The following is a 13,178-nucleotide window of genomic DNA, read 5'->3' on the forward strand; positions in this document are numbered from 1 at the left end:
TGTATAAATGTATGAATATACATTTTTGAGAATCTTCGAATCATGAAATACAATCAGATGACAATTTTTTTAATTATATTAAATCGTTGTGCGAGAAATGATTTTTTTACCGCATTTAATAAAAATAATTTTTATTAACCTTTAGAAATACTTTCCAATAGGAAAGTAGATAACTTATTTCCTTACATTAGAAAGTAGTGTCTTTTGATGAAAGCAATTCTCGGAATGCACTTTCTAGCTTCTCTTTATTTTCTAAATGTTTGTCTCTTAAAGAATTGTATAAACTCTCGAATTGACGAATAGACAGCGCATCAGACCGAATTTAAAATTTTCATTTTTGTAGTTTTTAAGCGCGTCCTTAATAAGGAAATTCTATTATAATATCTCACAAAGAACAAATTATTCATAATAAGATCCTCGCTTATTCAAAGGATTACAATTAAAACTGATTACGAATCTCTAGAATTCATTTTAGCACTGTTCAAATAAACTGAACTGAATTATTCGAAAATATGATGGTACAATAAAAATTCTTTCTCAGATACTATGTTTTTATTTTCTGAGCCAACGCACTTTATGTTTAATGTAAAAAAAGTAAAATATAAATATATAAATGTCAATGTAACCTACATATTTACAATTTAAAAAAATGCAGTAACAGTCTAAAAAATGTTCTTTCTGATACGACCAGAAAATCCACCCCACTAAATTCTCGACCACCAGCTGCACCGTTTATTTTCGCTTCGCTAAAGGCGGTCTTGAGCTTGCAGCAAGCGTCGCGGATAACACCGCAACGGCCGACAGATTTTCGAAGGGACGAGAGTCCAATTAAAATCGCCACTAAAAACACAGCACACTTAAAAACTGTTCAATAGTTGGAACCGGCCACACACGAATGCAGAGAATACGTGAACTTACGAAAATCACAATCAAGAACACCGCGTGTTCGCGCGCAAGGTTAAAAGACGCATCGTGATCGACACAATCGGATCCACAAGATCGAATCGTCGCTCGAAATTTCATTTGACAATTCCGAAACGATCGATCGTATCGGATGGATCACGAGAACAATGTTAGTCTAAAAGTAGATAACAATAAATCGATAGTAATAAAGAGATACGTACGTACGAGCAGATAGAGAGAAGACAGAAACAGAGAGAGGCCAGCGGACAGAATTATTAAGAGTATGATTGAAAAAAAAACGCTACATACAGAAAACTGCGGATAGAGGCACACAGACACACAAGTTCTCCAGTTGTATTCGACGTTCGATCGAGACACGATCGGAAAGAGCGTCTAAAACGAGCGACCTGAACTATTCGTTTGATCGTCGAGCAAAACGTTCGCCTGTTCGTTCCTTGTCGTAGAAGCAAATGAAAAAAAAAGATTACTACAAGAAATCCAGATGCCAAACATTTATTCTTTTACTTTGCGGTTGTTACATTCGTTCGTAGTCTTACACATGTTTTACAACTACCGCTCAGGTGTGTTCGTTATTTTTTCGTTTGTTCAAGATCCGATGCAAGAACAACAGAACTGGATGTATACTAACGACGATTTCTGATGTCTTGCCAAAAGAAGAAAATGAAATTTGTGCTTCGCGAAGAAGCAAGATAAAAACGCGGAACGCTTCGATTATCCTTGCATTCGATCGATTTGCTCTGGAACCGGGGATCATACTTACTACGAAACGGACATCGAATCGTAATTGCTAAGATTATTGCCTAGATCAGGCTCTACTGCGAAACTACAGGCATCTATTTAATTACCGAACGTTCGATCGTGACAACACCAAGCTTCTGCTGACTAGCAGGGGTCATTCATGCGCTCGACTTCCTTCTCCAATCTATAAAATTGCGTATACACTGGAATATATCGATTTCTATTCTTTCTCGTCAACTTACAAGGGAACCTTTTCAACCAGCACACACCGATTTTGATAAAATTTATGTGAGACATAATTCGCAGGAGAATATTTTACACGCATTTTTCTTATCGGCCAACATCCACTTTGAAGGGGTGAAAACAACCTTCAAAGTTGAAGGTTAGAAGTATATTTTTCATAATATCTCTGAAACTGGGAGGTGTAGAAAAGAAATCTAAATTGTTCATTGCACGGCGAACAATTTAAAACAAAATTTTTTTTCTTAACTTTGAGGGTTGTTTTCACACCTTCAAAGTGAATATTGGTCGATAAGAAAAAATACGTGTGAAATATTTTCTTGGGGACTATGTCCCACGTAAGTTTCATCAAAATCGGCGTGTGCTGGTTGAAAAGGTCCCTTTGTTAGTTAGGGATGTGTAACTGTTGTGTGTCGTGTAAGGGAAGCTTCGTGAATTTCGAGGCTGGAGTGCGCATGACAGAAAGCAGAAATGGAAAACGGTTAATGTGTTATGTGAAATCTGGAATGGTACAGGGTTATCCATTTAATTCTTTGTTCTTCACTGGTATAAATGAATCGGTTACACGCGGATTGCCACGATTATCATTGATATTCAGCTAATTTAACTTTTAACTCTTAATTTAGTTAATTTAGTTAAGTATGCACTTTAGTTTATACGATTAAGCGATAATTATTCATCAACTTTTTAACCCTCTGCACTTGAAACTTTTTCCGTTGAATATATTTACTATTTTCTAATGAAATACTGATTAAATCTTTTTATGGCATTAAACAAAAATAATACACGACTGAAGGGTTACAACTATTTTATTTCAATATTTTATGTCTAATCGTATTACATAAAATTTAATATGGAATACAGAATTTTATCATTTTTCTGTGTCAAAGCAAATGGCGACTATGAGTTAGCTCTCGAGTGCAAAGGGTTAATATTATTAATGATGTAACATAAGGTAATGGTATTCAACAAGATAAACATACGAAAAATAATAATTTCACTCAATTATATAATATTTATATCGTATGTTACCATTGTAAATTTTTCATTTTACAATATCTTGGATATCATTCGTAGAATATATGAACATCATTTGGTAAATAGTAAACGTGGTAATGTCGAAAGATCTGATAGTGCCAACTTTCTCAATTTTTAACCTCCCACACTCAGAATGCCAACTGTGCTGTCATACATTCCTTACGATAACTGTTAACTAAGTTGTGTTGATATGAATATCCCTTTGCATCCCTTCATCGCTTCATTATGCATAACTATATTTTTTAACGAATATCGAGTATTCGAATAAGATAAAAAACGGGGGCAATTGAGTTAGTGGGTATCGCACCTTAAAATATTACAAAATGCAAATTTACATTAACAAATTAATGTATACAGAATCAAATTTGTGGTGGGAACCTTTCCTTCAAAGTAAAGCACACATGAAGAAGTACTCTGAAAATTTATTGATAATAAAACGATTGAAGATTCCGCAACGGAATATAACTGTTCGTTAAACAAAGTTAAATATTTGTTATCTCTTATTGTTATACTAGAAAAATGCAATCAATGCTTTTAACAAAGCAAATAAAAACTTGGACCAAATCAATATTGGCTAATTTCATACGTATCTCAGGAATAAAGTCTATAAAATTCATGAGTGTGAGAGTGATGATGTTAAATTATAAGATAAAGAGTTAAATGAATATCCCTGTATTTATTCAAGCGAAGATTTTATAATAAAAACTGAAAATTTTATATGCAAATAATCTCCCATATTAGCTTAAGTATAGTCGGCATCGTTCCATACTGCCCGTGTAAACGCCCGTGTAAAAGATCGTGCAGATATTATAAATATAGTATTTCTAAGGAGTATTATAAAAAAAGGAGAAGCTTTTCGGATTTAATTCGGTTACTTCAATGTTTAGTTCTTTTTCAAACTTCTTCATATTGAGACGCAAATATGTTGTGTTTCATATTTCTTGTGGAATAATTTTTATAGAAAAATGAAGGAATTATTAAAGAATAATCAATATTATACTTTAATTAAATCTACATGTATTGATTGAAAATAATGAACATTATTGAGCTTTTGTATTTAAAAGGTTGAAGCAGGAAATTCTCCAATATTATATTCCTTTAATATTATTTTTAAAACTGGCGGAAATACAAAAAAATGTACATGATGTAATTATTGAATAAGTACTACGACGGTATAAATATTAGTAATCAAATTAATTTATTTAGACAATAGTTTCACTTATTTCTATTTTCAAATAAAAATTACTCGAATTTATCGTAGTTTCTTATAAAGATTATAAATTAGTTTCATTTTGAGTATACGAAAACCATAATTATCTCTCTCACACTGGTGTAACACATGACTTTAATTTTTACTAATTAAAGATAACAATGTTGCTTTAAAATCGTCAATACAGTTTCTATTTTTCATTAATGCACATTATTAAATAGTTTCAATTGTTTTAATACTCCAATTATCGTTTATTGGTTTCATAGTACAATCATAGAACAATTTACCAATTGAAATTTATATCACTATTTTGTAGTTAAAAAATCATTATTCGCTTTTTTTATATTTTACATTCATTATTAACAATTTTATTCCTTTAGCCACAAGTAAGATATTTAAATCATTCAGTGCTTCAAGATTTCCTTCAAAAATTGACGGCGTGTGACGACTTCCATGAATGGGACCACACTTTTAAGAGTGTAGGTATTCTTAGAATTTAAGAATACTCTGACATCGTTTCGTTTAAATACGTACTTTTATTCTTTCACTTTTTTCCTTATACAATAGGACCTCGATTAAACGAGTATCTTTTAACAATTAGCAGCTAATAATTTTTTATTAAGTAATAAAGATTTCAATATTTTTTCAATAAAATTTAATAAAATCGGTTTACCCCAGTTTTTGAATTTTTTCAAGCTATATCTGTTGTAATAAAGTAAAATATATCTTACAATGTTTATTTATTCTCTATTTAACGTTCGAACTCATGAAATCTAAATGTTATGTTTTCCTTGAATACAAATTAAATATTCATTTTTGTATTATCAATCGTTAACCTCCAAAACAAACCTAGACATAGAATAAGTATCAAATTCTTGTTTTCCTAATAAAGTACTAACAATGAAGTATCTTTATCAAGCGAAGTCGTAAAAGAAATCATAGAGCAAGGGGTTAAAGCAACATTTGAAAAGTCAACGTACACTTTTGCATAGTGTTTTTGTTTTACGTAGTTAATCAATCTGACCAACGAGTGGCTCTTTTTTCTAAACTGTTAACTAGCCGTTCTATTAACATGTTGAACACCGCAGGATTTCATAGAGCGAACTGCACAAAATGGAAAAACTATAATATTAAATCATTTGACTGAATGGAATAATTATCATTGCACGTTCATCTATCTGAATGCTACCGCATTATATATTGTTTATAATATAGATATGTTTTCAAATAATCACAGTTTAATTGAGTGCACTATAATAATTCGATTTGGTTGGGGGTCATTGGTGACTCCCTTGGCATTCAACGTGTTAAAACGGATAATCGAGGTTCCACTGTATTTTTAAGTACGAAGTGACTGTCGCGTAACCGAGTAACAGATTAAAAAGAAGGGAATGAACATCATGCTAGATTTACGCAGCCATGCTCGCTCGATGAGAAGCAGAAGTCCTTAAAACGATCCAGCTATAATTATCTTTAAATTCTGTCATCGAACACGTTGTTTATTAATAATTTTACATACCTGGAGTGGAGTGTCCAACACGGTGTTTCTCTTTAGGTGGCTGACCTGCGCTATGTTGACCTATGGCCGTCACAGGTGTGCTGCCGGTTTCCTCGTTGGCTACTACTACCGAATCGTAACATGCAACAATGCAAAGCCAACCCACCAGACTTTCACTTAGTTAAAAAAGATCTGAACCTGTACGGGCTACGAAACGTGTTTTATGCCAATATTCTCTTATTCTTAGCTGCCTAATCACCTTCCGGCAAGTGATAACAATGTGTGCCTTAATCGGGCAAGAAACAAATCAGAATTGATCGAGTGAAATCTTGGGACTTGGGGGAGTTTACTGCGAATATTGCAATTAAAATGCATACTAAATACGTACTATGGGATTGGGGGTTTGAAACAGAGACGCAGAAATTTAATATTTCAGTTGGTTTGAATACGAATTCACTGGTCGGATTAAGTAAGTAGTTAAGTTTCGAATCATCCAAAAATTATACTGTACATTTTTCAGTATTCGAATATTGTTCTTATTGAGAACTATCAAGTATTTCTTTCTATGTTTTCATATATAAAGATTATTAACGAAATTATTTATCATAATATATTAATACATTTTTTCTAGTGTAATGTATTAATATATTTTTTAATTTTTCTTCTATCTTTTTCATTTTCTACCATTATTGGGATATTTTTATTTAGAGCGAGGAGAGGCGGGAGGGTAACAAGAAGTTTTATACAAAATTACTTTCTTACCATGTGATTAAATAAGAATGTAGAGTATGGCATGGATTAAATTATTGATTAACGAAATAAACGTATAAGAGTGCGGTATATGGGTAGAACATAGCATAAGCCAACATTACTTAGAAACAAGTAAATGCGAGATGATGGAAGTATTCGCTAAGGATATAATTGAACTGTCTTCGTCTCTAATTTAATTTCGTTTAGTGATGATATTTTTATTTCAACGACATTCTTATATTGTTTTAATCATTATTCCTTAACGAAATGAATACAAATTAAATGTATCGAAGTATGGGGTTGAAGAGTAAGTTCGTTTGAATTTATTAGTAAATGAATGGAATAGTAACTTAAAATTTTAATCAAACGTTAATGATCTATAAATGAATCCATATTTTGTATGTTTTCATTTTCTTTCAAATTATTTTGTATAATTTGTAAAAAAAAGCTTTAAAGATACATTTCTCAATTATCAGGAACTGACTTCCGCGTGCCACTTAATGTCTCGATAACTATAGCGTGTTACAGATTATGGTGATATTAACTGTATCCACTTACGTGTGACGATATATCATAAATTTTTATTAATCAAGACATAAATCATAATTTATGAGCTACATGAATAAGTTTCTAGTAATACGTTCTAATTACTACAGTATAATCATTACAAATGTTTTCATAAGATACCAGTAACCTAAAAAGATTAAAACATCCTATTGGAATCTTCTTAAAGATAAAATAATTTTTATCGGTATAATAATTCTGAATAAAAATTGTTATTTTACGTTGCTTAAAGATCACCAGTTGCTCCACAATTATAATTGCCATTACTATCTACAATTCGATTAAGAAATCATTAGTTGTTAATTATTGGTCATAAAAAAGCTATTAAATACCCGGAAGTGTTATGATTAAAATAACACGCAACTCTATTTATATAATTAAAATTCTTTGTATTTTTATCGGAATTCTTTTTATTTTTACTGCTGTTACTTCATTACTTAGGAATGATAACGTGTATGACTCATTATCATGTTAATTGCCTCGGTCACATTATTTTCTCTGTAGATCAATTTTTTGTTGAACGTTCGATTGTTGATAGGTTGATACTCATAAAAATTGATACACATGAAGAATGAATTCAGAATATTACAAGAACTGTTTAATCACTGACATACATTAAAATTCGAACGAACTTGTTCCTCGTATCAGAAGAGGGTATCAAAAAACTGCAACAGTCATATCATGCTGTATCGCTAAAATACCAACAGTATGGCCGTATCGTGGACAAAAAAAAAACTTACGAGGACGTGCACTTTCTATAAATGTCAAGGATCTTTTGGCCTTTTAGCGAGATTTGTTTATTTAAAGTTCAAACACCAGTCGCGCCGTACATTAACACCTTCGCTTATCATAATTTTTCGAATGGAATTTCGGTAACAATTCTCATGGTTGCAATATTTCATCAAATGCAACGTACCCATTTTATGGTCTGTTAAAAAGAAATGTAATAAGGGAGAGTCATGGGTTTTCTAAATATTACGTCGTACGGTGTGACTTTGAATAATAAGGTGCATAAAATTGGTTTGACGTTAATTGTGAAAAATATGTGACACTAACAGCGAACGTGTTAAAAATAGATCATTCATATACGTCAAAGGCTGGGTCAATAGAGAGTCACAAATTATAGTGATAAAATATTCATCATCAAACATTTACAGTTTTTATGGATTAATAATGTTGTGTAATTGTTACTCTTGAAGTTTTCAACAGTCATTATTCCTTTCTAAGAAAAGTTCTTCGCTTCATAAATGATTTGTTCTTAATCTGAATTAATTGGAATACAACATTTCACGTAGACATAAAATAGCACAGATTAAATAATTACGAAATTTTGAAATTGTACAGAGTTATTCATATTCGAAAAATACTTCAACACTAGCACAATGTGGCGGAATTAATTATTAGTGATTAAGTGACAAGCGCCTTGCAAGAGAACTTTCGTAATTCGAAACTTTCTAACTTCCTAACTTCGCAGTTTTTCAGGAGACTTTAGTAAAGACTTGATGAAGACAGAGAATATTAAATATCATGCTAAGATGAAATAAGTTGCCAAAATGAGTAGGATCGTAAGAAGCAATGAATATTATATAAAACAATAACAAATAATATGAAAATAATATTTGCTCAGCGTAAAGCATATATCATAGAAGTTAAAATTGTTATATATAATCAAAATGCAAGTTATCTATATTCCATTTAAAAGACTGTACAATGAAATTATTAACAATTTTTTTATTTGTACACTGTAATCATTTTTTCATAATTATATAGATCAGTAAGTGCATTATTTTAATTAAAGGGTTCGTCAGAAGCTTGTAAATTTAAAAATTAACTACTCCTACTATGTGTTTATATATGTATAACAGAGACACAGAAAAGAACATTTTCCGTAGATGCATTCTGTGCAACAATATACATTATGTACGCAACATGTATCATATTTAAATATATTAATACAAAATGTACGAACGATCAATAACAACATCAAGAATGCAATCACAAAACATCAGTTACGACATTCAATCATCCATATACATAATGTAAAAAGAAACACGAGCGTATATAAATGTACGCAGAAAAATGTATTGTTCTATTCTCCAATCCTTATGCAACGTCAAAATAATTGAAGATAAAACAAAGTATATTTAACAAATATAATAAAAATATGTCCATCGATATACATTAGTGTTTAGTATATATTAACATATCCATTAAATATATTTTCTGAAATGATAATGGAAAGCCATGAAATCTCAGTGTAAGTCACAATTGACCCAGCCATTAGCTTTCTCTGTCTGAAAATTAATCGATGAACACGCACGAATTTATAGAAAGTGTAATACAAATTGCGAATATACTCTTTACTCTCTAGCAGAAGCGAGACATGATTAGACAACGGATATTCATGCGTTTGTATCATTCAAAAATTGATAAAATGCAAGAAACATTTCATACTAACGAAAGAATAATTACGTTCCTATTTAATTTTTAGCAAAAGCAATCTCGTAGTTAACGGAATAAATATTTCCCGTATATTTATTTATTTTTATAAAGTAATATATGGAAATAAGAGTTAACATAAGAATCCGCAGTCCAGTCATGATAAGATACTCTGTGAATATACGTAATATACCATCATTCCTTACCGTGTACCTATACAAGAACAGAAGGGGACATTTAGACCGATTACACGGGATAAAATACATCGCTAATCTCTTATCACACGGCGTGACACGTGTAACATTTTCGTATCGAAATGTTACCGGTTACAAATTCTACGAATACGAATTCGGACGTTTCTGAGGATCCGTTCACTTACCTGAATGAGGTGGCGCGAGGAGGGATCGACTAGAGCTGAAGAAAGGACGCAGGGATGGCTTAGGCGTGCTGCTGACGGACATGGTGTCCAATTCTGGACCACTGTCTGACAAATCCTCCAGTTCGTCGAATAATTCCTCGATCTCCATGTCTCCGCCTTAAAGAGATACAAGGTGTCCCGTTAAATATTAACAGTGCCGATTGCAACAAAATATGCTAAATCCACATTTCGTGCATTTCCGATAAATCAATCGTCCTCATTCGAGACCAAATTTCCAGAATCAATTCCTTGTTTCTTTTATATTTCTTCAGTTACTAGACACAATTCAGGAGTGTTCGAGTTGAAAGTATTTTAGTTACAAAAAAATAATTTGACGAATTACTGAAACTTTCAGATTATACTTTCTGATAGAGGTTCAGATAGAGTGTTAAGTTTTGGCGACGAATACTTTCAAAGTTGTTTATTTTATGATAAGAGATTATGATGCATTGAAATCATACGTAACGTAACGAGAAAGGTTCCGCTGCAATTAAATAGATAAAAGAACAGTGTTCTTAGTTTAGCTAATTTAAACTATTCAAATCGATACAAGCAGGTAAGAAATTCATATCGAGTTAACTAGAGAACAACATCGAGCGCTATTTTCTACGTTTCAAATATTTTTAAAGCAGGTAATGACCTTTCATCCATTTTGTAGTTGCTGTATCTTAATTCTAGTAGATTCAATGCAATATACGTTAACTTTAATGGTAACTTTACGATTAATTGAACGTACGGAATAAACGCAACAAATGAAACATAAAACGAGATATAAAGGTATTTAACAGCATTCGCAGGTTCTTGGATTATCGAATAGGTATACAATAAATGATATCATCTGCAGCGAACGTGTTAAATCGTAGTTGTGGTCTCTGATTTCAATGTTTGTAATTTGCAATAGGTCAATATTAGCTTACACTACAAATCTGTTTCAATGTTTGTACTGATTCATCTTCGATTATTGTCCATTGTAATGAATTTAAAATTACTTTGTTGTCGTATATCTATTAAAGTAAGAAAGATAATGGCAGTTACCTGCTGTCATTAAAGCATGCAAAACTAAAGCGTATTTTTGAACGTGAAAATACATTTAACTCAATGCTAACATATACTATAATAACAAATGCTATAATAGAATTAAATAACATCCGATATATTAAGTAAATTAATATATTCATTTTAATAATATACCTGAAAGTTTCTGTCCAATCTCTTCTTGATCCTGATCCAGATCCTCGGATACCCTAAACCTTCGTTTCAAGAGGGCTATGAACTTCTGCTTTAAGTTTCTTTGCTGTAACAGCGACAATCGTTCCATTAAACGCTGGAAATCACAAAAACAACACTTTTAAATTACTATTTGCTGTTTAATTAATACTGTAAAATACGAAATGAAGAGTAGAAAAAAAATGAATCATCTTATAGATTTAACCTGGATATTTCTATTTCATTAAGTTATTTTAATTTTCCAGCTCACAACAAAAGAATTTTGTACATCATCAAAACTGTTTAAGAAGCTTGCGTGAAAAGTTATAGTTGATGAACACTGTATATATAAGACGAAGTATAACACAACGACTTCAAAGAGAATTTCAAAGGGTGACTCGACACGTAAAAATAGTAAAGTAAACGTTTAAAGTAAAGTTTTCCCCGTATTGTAAACAGTGCTTCAGTAATTTTCACAGTTTATTACCGTGTATTCCAATTATGCTCAGTAAAAATTTTCAGGGTAACACTAATTGAATTATTCAGAATTTGATTATGGAGTTTAGCAAAATTATATTTTGGATTGTAATTGCAATTGTTAAAACATTTAGTAAAATATTTCTTCGGAAGTGTATCGAACACGAATATTGTATAAATTGTACATTATTTACGACGCAAAAGTAGTATCCAATGAAGAATTTTCTTATGTTGCTTTTAACACCATTATATGCATTTTTATCTACGTTTTTAACTTGTGACCTTATATCGAGACAAACTCGTCGTTTATTCAATTTCATTTGAATAATTATGTTACTACTTTTAATGATTGTCAATTAAACTAATAAAGGGACAAAATAAATTATAGTTAAATTAAGCACCGCCGATTAGTGCAGAAGATAGAAATCCATATGTTAACATATTATGATATCAAATATTTGCCTATACCTTTACGATATCTATTATTTTATAGTTATCTTATCCAAATATAAGTGAATTTATATCTGAAGTATAAGCCACAGATTATCTTTCGTTGTCACTGTCAGTAGTACTGTCGACCAACATGTGAATTGTACTTCAGATATGACTTAAATCACTTCGGGATAAGATAACTAAAATGATACGTATCATTATATTACTAAAGTGATTTATTACATACAAAATACGAAAACGGGAAAGTGCGGCGCCATGTAAAATCCACAAGACAATTGTAATGTTTTCATAAAAATATTATAAAGGTCTTAGCTTCATTTTTATAGAAATATAAAAGGTGCTTTCCAAGCCACACTAGTGCCACCCATAAATTCAAACTTTCTCCGAATGCTACACATTGAAATTTACAATGAAATTTACACATGTGCCAAGTTTAATCGGTATCTACATATTGTAAAAGAATAATATCCGTTATTAGCCCTAGATAACTAAACGTTCATCTAAATAATCTACCGATTTCCGCCAATTTTCCAAATTCGAATTCAATAGCACACCATTCAAATCTGCAAAGACTGCAAACGTTAATTGTAAACGCTTTTCTATTCTCTAATTAGAATCTAATAACACACCTCTTCGTTATACCACTTTGTTAGAAACAAACAGAAGAAATAGAAAAATATGCATATCTTTAATTCGTAATCTACGAATCGAATATTTAATTACAGAGTAACACTAATTTGAACCCTTACATCATAATAACGTATCAGACTCGCGATGAAAATATTTAAATTGAATTCGACAAATCCAAATGTCATTTATTTATTTTTACCATAAATGTAATATTATTTGTCTATTATCAATCTTGAACATTTGTAGTAAATGTAGACACAGAATCAGTATAAAATCCTTCGTTTCTCTACTAAAATATTCACGATAATGTCCTTTTATCAAGTACAGTCGGGAACTTAAATCATAAGGCAAGGGGTTAAGTTTAGCTATCTAGGGTTAGTCAGTGTCTTCGGAAATAATATTTAGTATTAGTTACGTTAATAGCATTTAGTATTAGTAGGAAATAGTATTTAGTTACGTCTACAGTCCATTCCGGTCTAGCGGAAAGGTTAGCACAGAGCGGCGTAGAAAATGAAAATAAAAAGGCAACAAGGCGGAGCGAAGTATCTAATGGAAATGGTGGACGGCGATCGATAGCTATCCCGGCGATCACT

The 13,178-nt window shown here is 31.3% G+C and overlaps 1 protein-coding gene across 6 annotated transcripts in view; it reads right to left on the minus strand.

Annotated features, from left to right (window-relative positions):
• KrT95D (phosphofurin acidic cluster sorting protein KrT95D) overlaps nucleotides 1–13,178 on the minus strand; it is a 104,032-nt gene that overhangs the window by 11,180 nt on the left and 79,674 nt on the right. For 2 of the 6 annotated variants that reach the window (XM_031975437.2, XM_031975434.2), the window contains exons 4-6: nucleotides 11,011–11,113; nucleotides 9,781–9,936; nucleotides 5,670–5,774 (exon numbers count right to left, since the gene is read on the minus strand). In XM_031975437.2, coding sequence (XP_031831297.1) covers nucleotides 5,670–5,774; nucleotides 9,781–9,936; nucleotides 11,011–11,113 — 364 coding nt within the window. Of the gene's footprint in view, nucleotides 1–5,669; nucleotides 5,775–9,780; nucleotides 9,937–11,010; nucleotides 11,144–13,178 lie in introns of all 6 variants that reach the window. The other 4 variants (XM_031975435.2, XM_031975432.2, XM_031975433.2 and 1 more) reach the window with 3 other exon arrangements.

Source organism: Nomia melanderi, chromosome 8 (genome assembly GCF_051020985.1).
Source record: "Nomia melanderi isolate GNS246 chromosome 8, iyNomMela1, whole genome shotgun sequence".
NCBI classification, from domain to species: Eukaryota; Metazoa; Arthropoda; class Insecta; order Hymenoptera; family Halictidae; genus Nomia; species Nomia melanderi.